General features: G+C 42.2%; 1 protein-coding gene across 1 annotated transcript; it reads left to right on the top strand.

The window, feature by feature from the left end:
* The first annotated feature begins 4071 nt into the window (after positions 1-4071).
* CTSE (cathepsin E) lies at positions 4072-22100 on the top strand. The gene is made up of 9 exons (XM_054980817.1): positions 4072-4127; positions 4607-4763; positions 6343-6460; positions 8607-8725; positions 9473-9672; positions 9932-10054; positions 12805-12946; positions 14112-14210; positions 21936-22100. The coding sequence occupies exons 1-9, from the start codon at positions 4072-4074 to the stop codon at positions 22098-22100; spliced, it is 1179 nt and encodes a 392-aa protein (XP_054836792.1).
* Positions 22101-23343: the final 1243 nt, after the last annotated feature.

Below are 23343 nucleotides of genomic sequence, written 5' to 3'. Positions count from 1 at the left end.
GCCGACTTGGCCACCTGAATCCATGCTATGGTAACATCAAGGCTTGACTATTGCAATACATTATACATAGGTATCCCATCTAAGTTAACTAGGAGGCTCCAATTAGTCCAAAATGCTGCAGCTCGACTGTTATCAGGAGTGAGCAGGAGCATGAACATCACTCCCATCCTACAGTCACTACATTGGCTACATATCAGTTACCGTACTCAATTCAAGGTATTGGTTATAAATACAAAGCTCTTCATGGCCTTGGTCTGACATACCTATGGGACCGCCTCCCTCCCTATGTTCCTCCACGGCAGCTTCGCTCATCTGAACAGGGTCTCCTGCAGGTGCCAAGCTGCACACGGGTGAAGTCAACAGCAGCCCACACATGGGCTTTCACTGTGGTGGCCCCTATCCTGTGGAATGACCTGCCTGAGGAGGTCAGGAGAGCCCCCACTGTAGGGCTGTATTGTAGGGAGGGGGTCTCAGATGTTTCTCCAATGAGATAGGGACCATAGACTTTACCGCTATGTTGCCTTACATATTATCTGTTGCTTTAAATATGTACTCCTGTGCTTTATGTTGTCTAATGTTAGCACTAGAATTGATTATGTTCTGTTTCAGTATTTCTTCTACTCTGTATTGGATTCATGCTAATGCTGTCTTTTTAAACATGTATCTATTTACCCAATGGCATTGCTTATGGAAATATTCTTGATACTGTATGGACATATATTTGATACTGATTGTACTAATCTCATACTGTGTAATCCGTCTTGAGTCTCAGGGCCAAGCTACACATGCCGAATGACACTTGAACGGCAAGTGTATTTCTCCCTGTTCACTTGCCCTCCACTCAATCCACTTGCCGTTCAAGTGTCATTCATCATGTGTAGCTTGGCCCTCAGTGAGAAAGGTGGACTATAAATGACACAAATAAATAAGTTTTGAATGTTCATCCATAGGAACAGATTTAATACTATTCCCAAACTTTTCCTTTATTGGTAATAAAATAAATTAGGAATCTAGTGGTACCTTACAGACTAACAGAATTTATTCTGGCATAAGTTTTCATTTATTTATTTACATTTTTTATAGCCTGTCTTTCTCATTGAGACTCAAGGCAGATTACAGAATCTAAATCAATGCAGTCAATAGGATGAGACATCCAATAAACAATGTAATAGGATTAGGACTGCATAAGTTAAAACAAAATAAAAATCTGAAACAAAGTGTAACTATTAATGTGTTATATTAAATGATGCAAAAATTACATTATAGGATAACACAGTAACAGATAATATATACTATATACAGTTGTATACTTCACAATTCCTTTATTAAAGCAACCTGAGCCATTCCATTATATTATAGTCTTCTAATCTTTGTAAAAATGCCCTCCTGAACAATTCAGTTAATGAGCTCACTTCATCAGATGCATGACGTGTACATCTACAAAGTCAATGAATTTATGTTCACACCTGAATGACATAGTGGTAGAGGGGGAGATGTTATCAAGAGAAGCTAGTTTAAAATAATATCTAATCAAAAGAGCAATCTGCTGGCTACCTCCTGTTGTTAGATAGCCAATGTAGGATTAACAAAAAATCTAGGGCAGGGTGAAATGAGATAAAAACATACAGTAGGAAGTTAACATATGTAAGGGATGTGATATGCAAAATAGGGAGTGAGGAATCCCACATCCTTTGTTAAGCCATGGGGGTAATATTCATGAACTTATTAATGAATTTTATTTTAGCAATTTCCCTGTTGGATTCTCCTTTTAAAATTCTTCCATAGGATAACCATGATTTTTAGATCAGCAAGATTAAAATGCTACTCCACTAATATATTCTCTTTCCCTGGTTGTCCCAGAGTCTGCTTCACGTGACCTTGACCTTCTGGTCCATATTCATCAGAATTGTGTGCTCCACATCAGTAGCCAGGGCAGAAGCAGAGGATCGTCATGGGCTCACCCTTCACCTCCTCCCACGTCACTGATGGCCAGGTCGGAACTAAGTGACCCACAATGCTGCACGGAGGACTCTGATCAGATCTGACTGGTGCCCAAGTGGTGGAGGCAACAAGTAAACTTCCACTTGTTGTCATGCATACTAACCAGGTATTAGCCAAGTGACCAGTGACTCTGGGACTTAACTTGGATTGTTCCTGGCAGTCAGCAGCCCTCTAGGGCAACAGCCCATAGGAAACTGGCCCAGTAAGTTCAAGTGCCAAGCTGTCTCTATGAGCAGCAAACAAAAGGAAGACAAGAGTTGTTAAAGAGCAATGAGCATTAACACAGCAATAATGTAACAATGAACATCACAATTATTCCAAGTAATGCAGGTTTCAAGGTTTTTAAAAGATGTGTGTGAATGTAGCCTTGGATCCATTTGCTTACAGTCATATGTGAACACACAGGAAGCTGCCTTATACTGAATCAGACCCTTTGTCTACAGAGGTCAGTATTGTCTATTGTCAGTGGCCCTTAATGGTCTGAAGATGAGATCTTTCACCTCACCTACTACCTGCTCCTTTTAACTGGAAATGCCAGGGATTGAACCTGGGACCTTCTGTGTGCAAAAAAGCAGAAGCTCCAGTACTTGGTCACGGTTCCTCCCACACATCTGCTGTGGTGGTGTGTGTAATTACATGCCACACAGCACTCTCAACAGCAATGGCTGTGCTCTCTCTGTCTGTCTATGTATTTATATAGTTATTTATTTATTTAAACATTCATATTTTACTTTTTGGTCCAACAGATTTATTCCCCCTGCATAGTTTACAGCAAAATATCCGTGTAAAATCTAGAGCAGAGGTAAAAAAATTAATAATACAGAGAAAAATCAAAACAGTGGAGTAAAACTCAACAAAACAGCCTTGTAAAATATTAAGGTTGCATAGCAACAGGGTTAGAAGGCACAGAGCTGGATTTTACTGCTCAAATTAAAAGCCCTCCTAAACAAAATAGTCTTTACTACCAGGTTGTGAACTAATCAAGAGAGATAGAGCCCAATGTGTCTCTCGGGAGAGGGAAATCTGCAGCCTTGAACTTGTGTAATCAACCACATTCTAAATTTATAGGAGTGATTGAGCAATACCTCACCGGGGGATATCAATATATGAATAGGTCTCATATACAGGTAGGCTATGTGGGGGGGGGGTTATAAACAGGGGGGATGTAACAAATATCACATTTTATTAGACAATTTATTATGCTCTGAATTCTTAGAAAGTCAACAAAAAGTGAAGGAAAGATGTATGGACTGCATGCAACATGCTGATTTGCATAGAAGAAATGTGATCTTGCAGAAAGACCCTAACCCCGGTGTTGTTTAAACTCTGAGGCTTTGGTGCAAGGCTGTGCATTGACTTCATCCCAAACAAATCCTATGGCTGTATTCAGATACTGGAAACTAACTTTAGTTTATTCAAGATGAGACCAAGTCAGGGAATATTTGGGCTCACACACAGTAATCATTTAGAATCTTGTCTTGGAGACAAACTTCAATTTGTTACAACACCAAACCTGAGCATCACCAAACAATCTTCAACCTCAGCTCTCCATACACAAGCAAAAAGGGGAGGAGGAGCATATGAACCCAGCCATCAGAACCAGGCTGGCCTAAATGTAGCTCCTCAGGCTCATGTTCCAGAGGAATTTTTTAGCAAAAGCAACACACACACATACAAGAACACTAAGGGTGGTACATACATACTTGATTCCAGAAACTCCCTATGAGCTGAGGACCCACAAGCAAGGCCTATTCCATACACAATATCACATACAACTCAAAGTATAGGCACATATGTCTACACACACCCCTGTAACCAATTCCTACACTTTTCTGATCCAGTGCTGGGGAAAAATAGCCTAATCTTTGGTCACTGGAAGGTACCACATGTGCAGTGATTAATTTCTATTCCAAAGGTGCTGTATTGACTCTAAGTGGTGTGACTTTTGCAGTGTAGATTTCCCCCCCCTTCAGCTTTATCTCAAGGGTTGGGCTGGATTTGTGGATATAAGTGCAGGGCTTTTGTTCAGTTGCAACAAGTTACAGAATGCGTAAGACCTGCGCCACCAGAATGAAGCAGTTGATCCTTCTGATGTTTTTACTGTGTGTGGCCAGTGGAATACAAAGGTAAGCAAGTTTCCTTGGCCTATTGTTTGCTTCTTCCAGGCTATTGAAGTTAGTTACCTAGCCTCAAAGTCCAGATCTGAGGAAAGTCCCTCTGCACCATAGACTGCTGTAGTTATCATTTGATTTCCTACAAAAGTGGTACAGTGCACAGGCCCAATTTCAGAACAAGTGCACCAAGAAGGGAACTTCATTGATATTCATACACATAGTCCAGGTTCACAAGCAGCACTGTACTTAGGAACCACATAGCAGGCAACAAGAAATGTCAGCTAATTGATGACTCACAAAAGAAATCTACCACTTAGACATATTGGATTATTTGATTTTATTGTATGCTGTGGATGGAACTCCCAAAGTTTGAACAATTCATACAAATATAAAGTGCTGGTAACCTTAGAACTGCCTTATAAAACAGGGTGTTTTTAAAATTTGATTAAGAAACTGCATTTATCATGTGATTTATTTTCCTCTCCCTGCAGAGTTCCCCTAAAGAGACACAAATCTTTGCGAACAACTTTGAGAGAACGCGGGCAACTGTCTGAATTCTGGAAGGCCCACAAAGTAGATATGATCAAGTACACCCAAGAATGCTCAGCAGTCCAGGAAGTCAATGAGCCACTCCTCAACTATTTTGATGTAAGTTATGAGCAGTGCATATGTAACTATGGGGAGCAGAAATGTGACAGCAACAAAGGGAGAAAAACCTGCATTAATTTTGCATGAAAATTCTTGAATGTGCTGAAGATAAACTCTTAATCATCACCACATTCAATGGAGCCGATATAAATTCAGGAATAATGTGGTAACGTGCCAGATATTATCTACCTGCTTGATAAATGGCTGGTTTATTAACCTTTTCAAAATTATTTGTCACTTAGGAATACAATGCTGGTTTTCAGTATGGATGTCTTTGTCTGTCTAGGAGAAGGAGACAGGGCAAGTGAAAATGGATCATTCTCACTGAATTTAAGATGGATCATTCTCATTGAATTTAAAAAATTGTATATTTAGTGCTGTGCTCAGACTAGCCCTGATCCAGCCTCATTATTATGTCCATATAATGGATTTTAGGGTGGCTGGGAGACTGTCTTGCTACAGATTGTAATTCCTTGGGTGGGGGGAGAGAATAGGCCCAGGGAAACCCTACTATAAGTGGGTGTGTGGGAGAAATTAGGTATATTTATCTCAGGTAAAATCAAGACTGGTATGCAAATTGAACCTCAAAGTTCGTGGGGTGTAAATTAATCTTAAATTAGGGGACATTTTTTCAACTGGGAATACTTAGCTATGTTTTCATTTCAAGTCAGTAAATGCCAGGGGATGTATCAGTTTGTTGGCAGGCTTATCAAAGACCACAGGGGAGTCAAAACAGCACCCTGCCATTTCTTACTGGCTCTGTGACTGCACCTTAACCATTGAATGCTGTGGGGGGGGGGAAGGCTTAATCAGAGGGATGCCCATGGCCAGTTGTTTCTCGCTGGACAGTGGCAGTCAGTAGGGGGTTGGGGATTTTTGCACTAAGATGTCTGAGTTGACCTACTGTATAATGTGAGCAGGAGGAGCAACCTATCTGAACAGTGAAGGATAGTCCTTTTGAACCTGTTAGTGCTAGTGTCTCTATATATACTATTAGGAGACTATCCTGGGTGTTAAAAGTGAGTGCACTGCAGGTAAACAGTCTGGCATTAATTACCACACAGCCCGCAAATGACAGAGTTTAGGGGAGGAAGTGTTCTTTCTCCTTTTCAAAATGTTTTAAAGAGCTGTCCTGCACCACAGCTATTCACTGCCAGAGCAGAATATGAAAATACAGAACATTCACACAGTAGTATGGGCATGGATCAGAAGTGTGTATGGGTGTGTGTTTGTGGAAGGAGCAGTTTCATCATTATTTTTCAGACTTTGGCCAATAGGTGTGACCTGAACTACCTCCACCACCTTCCTTTAGATAATTATAATATCAATAGAAGCACTCTCTGGGGGAACATTTTTCCCTCACTGAAACTTAAGTGTTAGGAATAATAATTACTCTTGCTGGATCAGTTCTAGCCCAAGGGCAATGCTAAGGGTCACCATTTTAACCTCTAAGGCTCTTAGCATAGGTGTATAATGCAAGCCATCTGACATTTTCCTTCACCTTAGGAGGACTTCCTGCTTTGTGAAGCTTTATGGAGCTCTGCTTTCTGAGACTTCCTTGTTTTTTGTTTTCTGTTAGGTGGAATATTTTGGACAGATCTCCATTGGGACACCTCCTCAGAATTTCACTGTGCTCTTTGACACGGGTTCCTCCAACCTCTGGGTCCCATCTGTTTACTGTGTCAGCAAAGCTTGTGGTATGAACAGGTTGGGGGGCTGGCTGCTCATGGATGTTTTGTTTCTGCATATAAAATGTGCATGCATTGATAAACTGTACAAAAATAAGTGGCATGCAGAGCTTCAACGACCTGGACAGTTTTATGGCTGAGGCAGTGATTTGGTTCCCTGGATACAAAATGCTTTTTTTATTATTATGTAGGAGCTGGATTCCATTTAAACTGGCCATGAGTCTACTTTAAGTTGATCCATTTGGAAGCTGAGTGAGAGATGTTCTTGTTTGTTAACCATTCATACTGGGCAATTTGCCTCTCGCATCCCACATTGTTATTAATTACAGTGGCTTGATTTCACAGTGAGCCATTGGATACAGATGGCTCATCACATGACTCTGCTGTTGTATATAACTACTTACAGGGCTCTGTGTTTGGGCCAAACACTGCACTCTTCCCAAGCTATAAAACTTGAGTAGATACCTTTTAACCAGTGTTTTAGGTTGCCTTGTAAGTTTGTTTGTTCGTTTGTTTCTAGTCCGTCTTTCTCACTGAGACCCAAGGCAGATTACACAGTGCAAGCTAGTATAAACAATAGCTAGGACATTCAGTGAACAAATACAATAGGGTATAGGTTGGAGAAATTTGAAAATAAGCATAAATCCAAACACAGAGATGAATAAGTAATCAAACATGAAGTACTGGCTGCGGTTACATTATAATTGTGACCCTGGGAGTTTTATATATCAAATGCTTTCAGAGTCCAATGTGTCAAATTGGTCAGCATATATTGTGGAAAAATTAAAGGCATGGGTATATCTGTGGACTCACTGTCTATGTTAACATCAAATGCCGCATTTCAACAAATTAAGAGTAGGATGCTAGATATTGAGTGCCAGAAGTTATACAGCCTGGCTACTAAAGCCTGCTCTCCCCTGAGCTTTGAAATTCCTCTCACTGTAGGGAGGATGGCTCCATATTTATCTTTCCTACAGGTGCCACAACTTCATAGAGCATTTTCTTTGGCCAGGTGCAATGCTATGCCTTCGGCCATTCTATATGGCAGATTTAACAGGATAGCCTATTCAGCTAGATGCTGTTTATGTGAACAAAAATGTGTTGAGTCAATTTCACATGTTCTTTTGCATTGTCATTTGTACGCTGGTATACGCCAAACATATTTAAAATCTGTTCTAGCTAGTATGATGGATTGCTCTGACTTGCTCAAAGTCTATAGACTGTGTTGAATTATTCTTTTCCTGATGTCACTGAGAAGGTGGCTAAGTTTCTCCATTCCGCTTTGAAGTTGCATCAAAGGATATCACAGAAATAAGCTATCATTGTATTATGTATTTGTAATGTAGTATCCTTTTAACTTTGTATTTCTTCTTTTGTAAGTGGATAACTTGAATTGTTGATATATGCCAATAAAGGCTAACTTGAACTTGAAGTAATTAAACATGACATCTTTAACAACACAGAAACTACCCTGTAGAAATATATTTACATCAACCGACAGGACCCAGTAGAATGGCCTACAGTTCCTTTACCTTTAACAAGGCATCTCTCTGAGCCATTTATTATTGCCCATTTCTATTACCTGAGTGAAAAAAGCCCTCCTGAATAATTTGGTTTCGCACAGTGTGTGGAAGGACAGGAGAGTGGGAGTTTTCCTGACCTTCTCAGGCAGGCCATTCCACAGGGTGGGGGCTACCACAGAAAACGCATGTGTCTCAGCTCTGTTAGTCTGTTGTTATTAGAACTGGTTTGCAGTTGGCAACAGCCAGCAGCATTGACAAAAGGGAATATAATTATGGGACGTTACTTAACTGTAAAAAAATATCTGCACTGGCCAGGAGAGATTGTTAACTACAGAATTCTTATGTTCATCTCTATGATATTGGTCTCTCCACATCTGGGCATATTTACAATAATAAAATATGCAATCATAAGTATCATCCTTTCAGAAGACAGATTCAGCATGTAAAATTGAGGTGAGGAGACAGAATTCAGGGTGATTTTCTATGCCAAAAGTTATTGTCTAAATGAGATCTTGGTGGACTGTGTATATGAGGCCTAATCAGAATATACTCTGAGGCTGCAGTCTTTTGAACACTTGGGGTAAGTTTCACATATACAGTTCTGACTGAGGAAACTTTATTTTTAACTACAGTTGAACATTCCAGATTTCATCCATCGGCCTCCAGCACCTACAGTGAGGTGGGGACTCCTTTTTCCATTCAATATGGCACTGGGAGCCTGACAGGAATAATTGGATCAGATCAAGTGACTGTGAGTGGAAGATCTCATTGTTTCATTTACACTCCCCTCTCAATACCTTCTTTTTGAGCCTTGTTAAAAACAGGATCTAACCAACACTTACCTTTTCTTTCTTTGAGGAGGGACAACAGTGTATCTATGTATGAGTATACCAAATGCAGAATATTCTCTAGCTTCAATGACTTAAGAGGGCCCAGCCTAGGAGTATATTCTGCAGTTCACCGTGGTCTTATATGTTGTCTTATATATCATTTCCATAGCCTATTAACAAGACTACACATTAATATTATGGCCATTCTGCTTGAATAACTGTACATTCATTTTCTGAATGCACCTTGAGGTGTTCATTGAATGAAGGAACACGCTTTGTTTGTTATTGTGCACACTGTCCAATATCCATTCCTTTAATGCTTGTAACAAAGGAAAGAGCAACAGATTTAACCTTTATTTGAACATTATACCTTAAACACGTGCATATACATATGTGTGAACATATAATGCTGCCTTACATTGAACAGATCATTGGTCCATCTACTTCAGTATTGTTTGCCCTGACTGGCACAAATCCATGCTCAAATCTCTGCAATTGCAGTCTTTCTTCATATTTTCCCATTATGACCTTTCTCAGCCCCCCAGATGCTTTGCTTTTTGCTCTCTCTTTACTTTTCCCCTGGAGAGGCATTATTCTTGGGGGGAGGGTTGTTTATTAGTTTGTTTTCATGACTATAGGATCAGAATTAATGAGTTTCTGCCCTTCAGGTTGAAGGAATTACTGTAGCCAATCAACAATTTGCAGAAAGTGTCAATGAGCCGGGCAGCACCTTTCTGGATTCTGAATTTGATGGGATTCTTGGTCTGGCCTACCCATCCCTGGCAGTGGATGGAGTCACTCCGGTTTTTGATAACATGATGGCCCAAAACCTGGTGGATCTACCAATATTCTCCGTCTACATGAACAGGTGACATAAGTGAAATTCTGGAACCAGCTACCAATGTTTCCTTCAAACCTAGGCCCTGCTTTAACTAAAATGCTTGAAAGTGAAGACTAAAAGACAATCCCATACTGGCTATTTTAAAAACACATTCTTTTAGAGGATGTGGGGACTTCATGATGTTCTTCCCACATAAAAACACAGAAAATGTAAAATGAAATAATACTGAGGAGAATGTCCTTGCTAAATGAAATCTCAACTGAAATGCCAATTCTTTTTTCCACAGAAACCCAGAATCCTCTGTAGGAGGGGAACTGATTTGGGGTGGCTTTGATCCTTCCCATTTCACTGGGAACCTCAACTGGGTTCCAGTCACTAAACAGGGCTATTGGCAGATCCAGTTGGATAAGTAAGTGTCTTGTTTTGGGAATCCTTTGGGTCAACTGTGGAGATAATGTGGGGAAGGTTTGTTGAGGGAATACAGTAAAGAAAATCTATAAGTTTCAATGTCATTGAAGAAGGCCAGACTTTAAAAAAAAATCAACCTGTGCACTTAGGTTTATGTATCCAGTGGATTTCTGGAGCCCCTCCCTACTCTACATAGCAAATTGTTCCATTTTGAAAGTTGGGGGCATTTCAAAAGCGGTATAGATCTAGGGACTATAGAAGTTAATGGCTGCTAACTTCTGATTTCAAAAATAGTAGTAGCTGGATGAAGCTCACAGGATGTGCTAGAGAGAGCCTACTCGACTTTGCTCTGCTGGGGGTGGGGGGCTGGGGGTAGTACAAATTGGAATAGCTTTCTGTTTCCTCCTGTGGTTGGTGCTGGCAGCTGTAAGGCAGTAATCCTGTGTGTGGGATCCCTCATGGGGTGGACCGACTGCTTATGGAAGTGGATGTGAAACAGTTTCCAGAGATGTTTCTACCACATCAAGTTATTTCTGCACCACTTCATCCTTTTTTTTCTTCTGGTTTTCTGCTACTCTGCATCCCTCTGCTTCGAGCCTGTGTAGGGAGGTACAGAGGACTCACAGACATGTACATATGTCATCATGACCCCCTCTGACCAGCCCAGTGACTCTGAGTACTCAGTGGAAGAGCCTGAAGAGCCAAGGCCAGGGAACCCGGAGGACCAGTAGGATCACGGAGGGTCTGATGTTGCAGAGGCACCTGCTGACCATGTTCCAGCAGCACCAGAGGCCAGCCTACCAGAACCTGCAAGTGAGCCTTTGCCACCAGCTCCCTGCCTGCAACTCCACACTCCAGTCTGCCCTCCCAAGTCTAGCTAGCCAAGCCTGCGGCCCTTGTCCAGAGAAGCCCAGACCTGGCCAGCCTGCAGAGCACAGGACAACATGATAGTCTCTCATGCAGTAACGGAAAATGGAATTCTGAGTCTCTGTTCAATGAGCTGGACCCTGACTGTGCATGCGTAGGCTACATAGTTCAAGCATGCTCACTGACAGAAAATCCTGACTTTTACAGATATAAAAATGGCAACTGCCCTTGGCAACCAGCAACGTCTTCTGGAGCTCACAACCTTTTGGCACACCCAGAAATAATTCCCTGGATAGTGTCCTAAATCAATGGCCTATGTCCAGCCATGCATACACAGAAGGCATTCCTCTCATGCTTCTGGCACCACTTTCTGCCCCCCCATAAACGTAATTCCTAGGTCTGTTGAACTTACATGAAAGAATAGCCACATGAGTCAGGGCACTATAGTAAGGAGGAAGGAGGGGTCAGATTGCCCTGCCTTCTCTTTTTCATCAGCAGCACTGTGCTTGTGGAAGACACGGAAGGAGCTATTCCTCTCCCTTCCCTGCAGTGCCCCCAACCTAGGGCTTTCCTCTGTATGAGTCCCTCCACAACCCCAAGAAAGATCTTTCCCATGATTGGAACGGCTGATGGAATTGAGGGTAACCCAGATTTACCAATTTACCAGGTGCCAATTTATTTTCAAATTATAACTTGTAAAGTGCAATGTTAAAGAGGCCTATTTCAAATATTGCATTGCAATATCCTTTGCATCTGTCTTACCTCTCACCCCACTGAAAATTAGCCACAGAAGTCAAGCAGTTGTTTGAACTCCAGTTGCAGAGACGTCACAGAAGATGTACCCACCAGCTTTAATTCTGATATTCTTTCCCCTGGCCCTCTAGAAAATGTGCATGTGTGTGAAGGGGCGGGGGAGACTGAGCTAGAATTAAAACTTGAAACAAATTATTTTCCTGGACAAGTATACCAAGTTCCATTACAACATCTCAATTTTCAGCAGAAATATCCTAGTTGTATATTTCCTGCCTCCCTACCCTGAGAAAAGTGTGTTGTAGCAGAGGGTCAAACACAGGATGTTGTCTTGGATGCCTTCATTCTGACATCTCAACTTTTGAGGAAGATATTACAGTGTGGTGTTTTTCATTTTCCCAAGTCCTCTTTAAACCAGCATACATACTTACAATGGCTTTCAGTAGTTATTAGGTATCAGGTGCAGAACAAAGGGATAGATCAGACAGGACGAGAGAGTCCAAATTCAAACCATGAGTCAAGTAGCCACGGGATCAGACACAGGCAGTGGTTCATTAAGGCATGACATAATCATGGTCAGGCCAGAAGTCAGGAAACTACATGGCTGCTCAGGGAAGAGAAAAAACAAAGTCAAACAGGTAGGAACCAGAATAAGCAAGGCTTCCACAGCATGGACCATTTGCTGAGACTTCATACCTTCTGGTGAGATTTTCTTGGCCCTTCAGCCAGCTACTCACAGCTGCTTTCATTGGATCCTCCAGGCAGGGTGTACTTTGGCTGACCATATTCAGGAGGGTGCTGCAGTGGAAAGGAGATTAGTCCAGTGGCTCTTCCCTGAAAGCAGGTGAGAGTGTGCAGAGCAAGGCTGTAGAGCTGCTGGCCTCAGGTTCTGTGTTCATGTTCACCATGACGCCTGATATGGGTTTGCAAATGTATTAAACTGCCAGTAAGAGCCCAAGTAAGTTAAACTTGATCCTATACTTTGTACTCTTTTTAAACTGTTGAATAGATGGTTGAGTAGATGATAGACCATGACAAACACCTTTTAAGCATAGTGCCCCAACATGGCACCTGAGTCAAAGCGCTGCCTTTCCCATTTTTCTCCAAGACACATTTCATTTTCTTCCTTTTCAGTATCCAGGTTAATGGGAACATTGCATTCTGTGCAGAAGGATGCCAGGGTATCGTGGACACTGGAACATCTCTCATTACAGGTCCTTCTGAGGACATAATACAGATGCAGAAATTAATTGGGGTAGTACCTCTGGATGGAGAGGTAGGTGCCTATTGGCAACTCAATCCTGGCATGTCAAATGAGCAGATGGAACAAGCTGTGTTCGCAGAAATTCCTTTTTCCACTTGGTAATAGCAGATATTGATCTATGAACAGCCCTATCAGTCCTTAAAGCTATATCTAAGGACACATTTTGTACATTTTCTCTGCACTATTATTATTAGCTTTTTACTGTATTTAAGTCTTGAACCTCTTATTTGTTTCTTCAATAAAGTGATGTCACAGGCCTCAGAGTGCTCTAGGAATTTACCCAATATCTATTCCTAGAGTATTGCAGATGCTGTAAAGTCATTTCTGGGGATTATGAATGCTGTGACATCATTTCTGGGGATCACCCAGAAATGATGTCACAACATTCATAATGTCATCTCCCACCATTTTTCTACCATTGCTCAGTTGCTACTTTATACAGTATTTGATACGCAACTTCAAGTCCCAAGTGTGTTAAATATAGAATTGCTTGGGTTTTGACTAGGTGACTATTTTGGAGCAAGCTATACATTACTTGCAAACATGTGTAAGAAAGCTCCAGTGCTATTTTTTTAAATGAAAAGTATCTTTTGGAGGGGACCGTTCTGAAGGGAGAGAGGGCAAGGTGGGTGCTTAGCTCTTTCCCTAATATTTTTCTGCTACAGATCAACCTCTCAAACTACCGTTCCTCTGTGGGGTACCAGATGTATGTGTATAGGCAGGGCTTTTTTTCAGGGGGAAAGCGGTGGAATGGAGTTCCGAAACCTCTTGAAAATGGTCACATGGCTGGTGGCCCCGCCCCCTGATCTCCAGACAGAGGGGAGTTTAGATTGCCCTCTGCACTGCACGGAGGGCAATCTAAACTCCCCTCTGTCTGGAGATCAGGGGGTGGGGCCACCAACCATGTGACCATTTTCTCTGAGGGCAACCCACTGAGTTCCACCACCTCTTTTCCCAGAAAAAAAGCCCTGTGTATAGGGCACTATCTTTAAGTGCATATCCCTTTTATATGCTGCAGGGCAGCAAGAAAGGATTCAGTCAGTGCTATTCCCCAGATGTTCCCTCCAATTTTGTACCTTCCAACCCTTAAAACTGAGTGTATTGCTTGTTTTTTTAATTGCTTGTTTTTTTAATTGAAAAGCTTTTGACAATGGCAAATATATGTATTGTTCTGCAGTATGCCACGGAATGCAGCAACCTGAATGTGATGCCTGATGTTACTTTCACAATCAATGGGAATCCTTATACCCTCACTCCAGAGGCCTACACCCTTATGGTATGTTAGGGTGGCCGGCCAGCCCTGTGTATGCCAACCATGGGAGTTTGGGGGGTGGCGGGTGGTTGGAGACGGAGAGCATTGAAGACACTGTAGCATCTCCTTTGGGCGATCACCCAGAAGTGATGTCACAGCCCCCACAGTGCTCTAGGGATTTGCCCAATTTCTATTGTAAATACCATAAAGATTAGGAGAAATTCTTAAGAGTACAGTGGATGCTGTAAAGTCACTTCTGGGTGATCATCCAGAAATGATGTCACAGCATTCATAATGTCATCTTCCCTTCATTTTTCTCCCATTGCTCAGTTGATCAAGCATAGGCAATGGAGGGTGGGGGTGGGCTTTTGCCCACTATGGACAGAAAATTGTAAGCCTATGGGATGTACAGCATCTCAATTCCTTTCGTGCTGGATTGTGAAAAACACACAGTTCTTAGGAAAATCTAGAGAGAGAGTTCCGTCAATCAGCTGCCACAAAAATAGCAAAGAATCTTGTGACATCTTAAAGGCTAACACATTTATTATAGAAAAGGTTTTTGTGAGCGAGAGCCTACTTTGTCAGATGCAGAAATAACAAATAAATTCACTAGCTTTTAAGGTGTCACAAGACACTTGGTTATTCTTGGGAGCATGTGGGCTATGTGTGGTGATCTTATTTTAGCATGACATTGACATGAGACCAGACCACTTCTGTTTTATGAATCATGAAGAAATACAGTTACTGTTAACAGCTTTGAACCAGAAAACTCTGAATAAAGGTAGTGTGGCGAAATATTCAAAACAGAATTTCTAGTGATGCATAGTCCATATAACTTAATGGGGATTACTTATTTATTATAATATATAATAATAATATATAATGTTTATTATTCTCTGCAGTACAAATGGTTAATTAATGGGGAAAGGGCAGGGAGGTTTTTCTGCAATCTCATTTTGTAGTATTGTGTAGTGGTCAGAGTGCTGAGCTAGGATGTTGGAGATTCAGGTTTGAATCCCCACTTTGCCAGGGAAGTTAACTGGGTGACCTTGGGCCAGTCCCACTCTCAGACTAACTTACCTCATAGGCTTGTTGTTGGGAGGATAATCATGTATTACAGTAGGGCACGTAACAATAAGTTGTCAGCATCTGCATTTATACCTTTCCAGCAATACAAGACAACATTGTTTACAGTACAGAGGATCTCATATAGTTCTATAAATGAACAGTTAGGTCTTCAAATAATCAAAGTTACATGATTTCCTCAATGTGATAGATTGAGAGGTCATGACTAGCATTTAGAAAGGTCTCTGTACTAAAAACACTCTGCATGGCAGAGTGGTTTTATAACATAACATAGGAAGGAATATGCCCAAGGCTGAGACTAAAAATTGTGGACATAAACAATTAATCTTTGGTTTGTAATGAAAATTACTTGCAGTTCTTGCTGTGCTTTTTCAAATCCTTTGTAGGAACAAGAAAGTTAAACAAAAGAGTGCAGAAAGAATTCATTCACAAGCATTAAGTAATCTAGATCAATGGATTTTAATGGGTATACAGGGGGCTCCCCCAAATTCCCTAACACTCATACATAAGGGTGCACCAATATCCATCAATTCTCCCCTCAGAATTTGGGAGAGCTCCAAAAAGAGGTGCCGGTAGTTAGTAACCAAGAGTACCATCACAAAAAAATCCTGATCATCCTGAGGGCTTGCAGCCATATGGCAGCTGCAAGTTCCCTGTGTGAACTCAGGAAATGCCAAAGGGGCCCAGCTCAGATCACAACCACGGAGATGAAGATGGAGGGCTCCTTCCTCCTTCTATGCCATTTTCATTATCTGAAATGCCCCAAGGCTGTTACTCATTCCATCAAGAACTGCAGTGCAAGTGCACCCCCCAGGGTAATTTTGGGTTGGAAAAATGATACAGGAAGGAAGGCACGTAATCCTCCTCTCCCTACACTATGGTCCCAATCCAAATCAAGCCCATGCAGCATTTCCAAATTGAGTTCTCACAGAGAACTCACAGATGACTTCCTGCATGTGGTATATGTAGTTTGTTCCTCAGTCCTTGAACCTCTGGGCAAGTAACATTTAGCCAGAGGAGAGTCACCGGCTGGGTCTTGAGAGAGGGATCAGTCCTGGCCACTCCTTAAAAAGTTTACATATCTCAAGGACTGTTCTAATTAGGGCTCATCTATACAACAAGCTGAAAGTTCCATGAACAAAGGGAGGAAGTCTTAAATTCTCCCTCTTTATAGTCCTAAAACTGAGTCCCTCCTCCCCACATGACTTCTTTAAAAAACCCAAAAACTCAAGGTGAGAGCTCAATATACACAACTCCCCATGTCTGAGGTAGTTGAACCTTTATAGTATATAAAGGTGCAAGTCTACTCTCACCTTCTTGGGGAGTTAGTAATGCCAGTTCTGGGATCTCAGATGCATACCTGGCAGTTACAGACCATCTCTATGGGCTCATTTCTGGCTCAGACACGTCGTTCTTAAACTTAGTTGACCTTAGTGATTCAGGCACTTAGAGATTGTTTTCTGTTGAGTCTCAGCACCCAGAAGTACACTGACAAGCTCTCAGAAGCATTCTGGTACTTATAGGACCATCACTAAGTGCCAAGACTGAGTCTTGATCCCAAACCTGGCCAGGCTGCTCATTACAAGTGCCTTGGAACTGAATTCAATCTGATGAGCAGTCCAAGGAAGAGGGGGGACCTGATTCAATTGTGAAATCTGATTGAATCAGACACTGCAATCATTCTTAGTTCTGATCAATCTGGCACTGAACGCTGATTGCTATATTGTGAGTTAACTGTTGCCATTGTGAGTGTGATTGATCTATAGTTATTTAAGGCTTTCAAGTTTCACTGAAAGCCTTAAATTACTATAGATCAAACACACATAAGTGTATTTTCACTTATTCAAGGAAAATACATTAAGAGATCATAGATGGCAAAAATGCAAAATTGGAAAAGAGAAACGAATTCAGGTCTAGTAACCTACAGCTCCAAGCTATCTATCCTGCCTCGTGACAACTTTGTGTGAGGATTTATAAGGCGCAACAATAAATGTGTCGTAAATCAGTTGGGCCCTCAAAAGATGACATTCCTGGAATCCTAAAAACATGACAGTTGTTTATCTCAAGAAAATAAAGCCCATTGTTTCTGGATGTTAATAAACTTTCTCTACTACACTCAGAGGAAATAGTATCAACATAGTTTTTGTCAGCTCCTTAAAGTAGGTTCAGGAATTGATCTGACTTTCTGATGTTAATATGCCAGGGTAGGAGAAAACCCTTACATGCATTTATTTATATGAAATATTTCTAACACATCTTTCTTCATCAGAGGCCAAGGCAATTAACAACAATTCTACTAAAGACATATTATTAAAATTAAAACCATAAAAACTGTGGTGGCAATAGCCCAGTATTTACTTGTTCCTCAGAAGAAACCACCTTCTAAAATAAAAATTCCTGCCCTCCTATAAGTCCACAGTGAGGGGCTCAGTAAGGGGCTGTGTCAGAACTGCAAAGGAAGTGTGTTTGCCAATTGACAGCAACGGAGACAGCACAAGAGGTTGTGATCAGGTTTGGAATTGGAGAGTATATCCTTAAACAGCAGAAATGGCACTAGATGCATTTTTAAGATTAAAAAAAATAGCTACCTAGTTTATTTATTCTAGAAGGGAAAGTTCATGTGAAAGCGGGGACTGAAAATTTCTGAGGTAATTCAACATATATATCTCTGAGGTAAAATCAGAACATGTACAGCCTTTAATTCTTATGCTCTTCACTAGAGGTAGGCATGGATCAGGAAAACCCCACAGACCACCGTCTCGTGGCCATTGATTTTCATGGACCACAGACTACAAACTTTTCACAGACCAGCCTGGTTCATGGACTGGTTTGTCGGTCTGTGGTCCATCACATCCGGCAGCCCTGGCTCTGCCTCCTTCAAACCCAGAGAGCCCAAACTCACTGAGAATTGTCATCAGCCTTTCCTCCAGCCACCCTACAAGTTTGGTCAAAATTGCATTTCAGACGTCCGAGTTACAGACTCCCAAAGCAGCCACCCCCAGGAAACTTCCAGTAGATACTAGGAGTCACAAATGCCAGTTGACTTGCATTGGCTAGCAGCACCAAAAAGTTGCAATGAGGCAAAATCAAACAGAAAAGGGTGGGGGAAGAGCCCCCTCACTCACCACACAGACACTTTCCCAGCCCTTGCCTAAGGAATTAATTCTTGCTCCTTGCTCACATAGAGAAGAACGGGAGCTTTCTGGTTGGCAGGGAGAGCTGCCTATCAAGGTTTTGAGGGCTAAGATTGGCTGCAGAACGTACACTCCTCCATTGTAGAATGGGAGCTCTCTGCTTGGCAGGCAGAACTGCCTATCAAGGTTTTGAGGGCTAAGATTGGCTGCAGAACATTCACCCCTCCGTTGTAAAATGGGAGCACTCTGCTTGGCAGGCAGAGCTGCCTATCAAGGTTTTGAGGGCTAAGATTGGCTGCAGAATGTACACCCCTCTGTTGTAGAATGGGAGCTCTCTGCTTGGCAGGCAGAGCTGCCTATCAAGGTTTTGAGGGCTAAGATTGGCTGCAGAACGTACACCCCTCCGTTGTAGAATGAGAGCACTCTGCTTGGCAGGCAGAGCTGCCTATCAAGGTTTTGAGGGCTAAGATTGGCTGCAGAACGTACACCCCTCCGTTGCAGAATGGGAGCTCTCTGCTTGGCAGGCAAAGCTGCCTATCAAGTTTTTAAGGTCTACAAAAGGTCTGCAGAGGTCCCTTCCACTGCTTAAGGAATTGATAGATCATGCTAAAATGTCTGGACTCGCAGACCATGGACCAACCCAAATGGACCAAAATTTGTGAAAATGTGAGTCCCACAAACCACGTGTTCACAACCACAAATGGGACTGTGTCAAAATTAGGTCTGTTTTCTGGACCGTGCCCACCTCTACTCTTCACAGATACTTACAGGCTTCTATTTTGAGACTTTTGTTCCCTTGTTTTCCCCCAAACACTCTGGTATACTTTCTTTTAGTATTCTCTTTCTCTTTTGGAGTTAGGAATGCTGGTACCCAATTTCTAGTACCCCAATCCCTTTTTCTTTACACACCAGTGATTTTCTTCATTGAATAACTGAATCTGAAGGTCTCCAAAGACAGTTTCCAACCACACATGATCAGGGATCTCTTTGCTTCCCAAAATTACCTCCCTGTTTGACTGGGTAGGGAAAATCTCCTCTCCTCAGAAGACCTATCCCCTTTCTTTGGTCTGTTTGCAAGTCTGCACCTACTTCCCAAACCTCCTTCCAACTTTCCCCAGTTTTCCTGCAAGAGTTAAAACTGCTTTTCCTTAGTACTCCATCTCCCACCTCACACTCAATTCATCTCTGCTAGAACTGAAAAAAACCCTCCTCTCTCCCACCCATGCTACCCAATCAGATACCTTGCAGTAGCCTGTCACTCAAAGCTCTCTGTTTCTGTGAGACTTTAACCCTTAACAGGCCTGCAGCTATGTCTGCAGCACTTCCAGGCTTTTAAAAGCATGTAATCTGTCACAGAAGCCAATAGGTCTGAAGAAAAATATCCTATCCCTTTAATAGAGGCTTAAGGTTTGAAACCTGGCATATGAAGCTTTTCATGGCATTGAGATAACTAATATCACCTGGTAAATAACATCCCATTAGGCCTCTATTAAAGGGGCAGGACATTTCTTCTCCAGGTTGTTAACTCTAACTATGTGTAGACATAGATCAGGGTACAGTTTACCACTGAGATTCCTTTCGCCTCCCACACACATTCTGTTTTCTTTGAATATCTGAAAAAGGTTCCTCCCTTATCTTGTCTTTCGGCCCTGTGCTAGGATCTTGGAATGTCCACATATAGGCACCTCACTTCACAAACTGATGGGAAATAAGGGGGATCTGCAAGAATTTGTGGAGAGTATCTCATTTTCCCGTTCCCCAACACGTTCTCTTTTCTTTTCCTGGTCACCCACATAGCCTCTCCTTTTTTTCTGCTTCCTTCTCTCCAACCACCTTGTCTGCCCCTAGGGTTGCCCTCCTCCACTGGGGATGGAGGATCCCCTGCTCCCACCCTCCACTCCCCCACCCTGCTTACCTGGCTGGTGTAGGAAAAGGTGGGGAAACGTGCCTTCTGGGCCACATTTCCTGGCAGTGTGGCACACTCCTGCATGCTACAGTAGTCCAATTTCAGCCCAAAATGGGCCCAATCCAGCCTGCTGCAGAGCACAGGAGTTCTCCAGGGCCCATTGTGCCGCCCCAGCAGCGCTCCCAGGCTCCACAGTGGCCCGCAGGAGCACTCCAGAGGGTAAGGGGACCTGGCAACCCTATCTGCTCCCTATGTCTTTAGGTCCCCCCCCCCCCACACACAGCAGCCTCTCCCCTGTGGCCCAGTTGCATGTTCCCAGCTGAACCAGGCCCAGTTGGGAAGTGGACTTATGCTCCATATTCATTTTCCACTGTATTCGCTTCCTTTTTCCTTTCTGAAATGCTCACATTTCCCTAATTCATTCTCTTCTTCAAACCCACTAAACAGATTACCTTTTATCTGTGCCCATCTTCATCTATATTTATTATTTATTTACTTCATTTATTTACTGCCTTTCTCCACAATGGGGACTCAAAGCAGCTTACATCATTCTCTTTGCCTCCAGATTATCCTCAGAACAACCTTGAGAGGCAGGCTAGGCTGAGACTGTGTGCCTGGATCAAATTCACCCAATGGACTTCCACAGTAGAGTGGTGATTCAAACCTGGGTCTCCCAGATCCTGTTCTGAAACTCTAACCCACTAAACTACTCTGACTTGGGGTGGGGTGGGGCTGCTATTGAACAGCAGCAAGCAGCCAAGCCTGGATGAGTCATGTAAGCCACATGGTAGCAAGTCACCGGTGGTTGCTTGTGGTCCTCCTGACCCCTTTGAATCTTCCCTCAAAGACTAAAAGAGCCCCCTCCCTTTGCCTTTAACTGACAGGAACCAAGTGTGGAATGCTGTTTAAACTGTTATGGCTGCTTAGCAACAGCCACTGTGGGCATCTAGTTAAAGCTATAGGCAATCCTTTTATCATTTTAACTCCCCCAATGTATTTTCTTTAGATTTTTCTGCAAAGCTGGGATATTTATTAAGGTGTGTAGGAAGATCTGTCTTTTCCATTAATGGCTCCAAAGTCTGGATTTAAGTATCCGCAGATCAGAACCACTTGGCTATTAATATATGTGAATAAAGAATCAGGAGAGTAGATATTTTGGATTAATTATTTTGGAATGGATGTAGGAAGGTGGCATGGTATAGCTTGATCTCACCAGATCTTGGAAACTAAGCAGGGTCAGCCATAGTCAGTGCTTGGATGAGAGACCGTCAAGGAAGGCAATGGCAAACCATCTCTACTCCTTACTTGCCTTAAAAAACCCTTGATGGGGTCACCATAAGTTGGTTGTGATTTGACAGCACATGCATACATACATTGTGGAATGGAAGAGTGTGATAATCATGTGGAAGTGGCATAAACATTGCCGTCAATTCAGAGTGGAGTCAAGCAATACCATTAGAGTTTAAGATTTCAGATTTTTCCTTTCCCTAAAATTTCTGTGTACCTTAAGAGTGTATTCAAATTGGTCCTGCATTAGCTCTTAGCATACAAGATTGGTCCTGGCTTGCTCTCAAGCAAGTTAATATTATTTGTTGTCATATCTATAATTTCTCTTCCTATTAGGAAAATAGCGATGGGATGACACTGTGCACCAGCGGCTTCCAGGGCCTAGACATCCAACCTCCAGCTGGACCACTCTGGATTCTGGGGGATGTATTCATTGGCCAATTCTACTCAGTCTTTGACCGTGGGAATAACAGAGTGGGCTTGGCTCCTGTTGTCCCTTAAAAAAACTCAGAGAGTAAGGAAGTCTATGGCTGCTTTCACACAGAAGTTTTTCTCTTCTTCAGCTACCAAACTGGAGCACTTTTAACAGTCTTTCCTCCATTCTTAGTAGACTGTTTTCACTGCTTTTCTGCACTGTTTTGGGGAGGAGCACAGTGCATGTGTGTTGGTAATCTGAAATTAAAGCCCATGTGTGTTATCAGGTGGTCTGGAATTAAAGGTAGATATTATCTATAGTCCTATCCATGGCAGCATTACTTTCATTCCCACAGTCCCTTGTGACTGCCATTTTTCTAGAAGCACCATCAAAGAGCTATTTTCAGGCTTTAAAAAACGGTAATTGCTAGATCACTATAATGTTATAATGTTCTAACAATCTACTGCAAGTATCTACTAGTTCCTCAGAATTCCCAGCTTAAGTTTTAAAGTTAAGCCTTTCATCCTTTTTTGCAGAGGACTGGAGCTTTTTTAAAAAATCAAGACTGGGAATTCTGAAGGAATAGTAGATGGTTTAGTAGATCTTTATAACATTTTGATGTTACACGCAGGGACCCACAAGGAGCTTGGGGGGGGGGGAAGCTGTCATCACTGCTTCCCTATTGATGTCCCTTCTTGCTCACCTTCTTTTCCTGACAGGAGCATCAGGTGGGGAGGGAAAGACAGAGAAAAGAGCACCACACTTGCTCACTTTCTCTCCCTTGTGGGGATGGGGAAGACAGGAAGAAGCAGCAGCAATGCCTTCGCTTCCTCCCAGCCACCACTGGTTCCTACCTTCTCTCCTGGTGGTGTTGGCAGCCAGCTGGAGAAGTCAGTGCCCTCACCTCCTTGTTCTGACCACCGCCTGCTGCCTTGTTTGTCCTTTTCTGCTGCCAACCACCACCGGCACCTGCCTCCTGGAAATCTTTTTTCTCTCAGCTCCCCTCCAGTGGATATTGAGGTCAACATTAAGCTATGACAAAGTTAAAATTCAGATAATTTTATCACAATAACATATTGATCTATGCATATCTGAATGGCTTTCCCCATTCTTATCTAATGCAATGAGTAAAAAAGGATGGGTGCACCCTTCAATTAGATGAATTAGCACATTCTTTTATATTCATTTGGTTCTGGTGTGTTAATGTAATATAAAATAAAAGGGGGAAATTATAGCTAGCCTTTCTTTCTACCCATGACAGATGGTTATCTCATATCCCTTTTAGTATTTAAAAAGGCACCTATATTAAGTTTTTCATAATATGCACAT

The sequence above is a fragment of the Eublepharis macularius genome, chromosome 5 (genome assembly GCF_028583425.1).
Source record: "Eublepharis macularius isolate TG4126 chromosome 5, MPM_Emac_v1.0, whole genome shotgun sequence".
Taxonomy (NCBI): Eukaryota; Metazoa; Chordata; class Lepidosauria; order Squamata; family Eublepharidae; genus Eublepharis; species Eublepharis macularius.
Note: the sequence above shows the minus strand (reverse complement) of the source record. Positions and strands in the feature narration are given on the sequence as shown.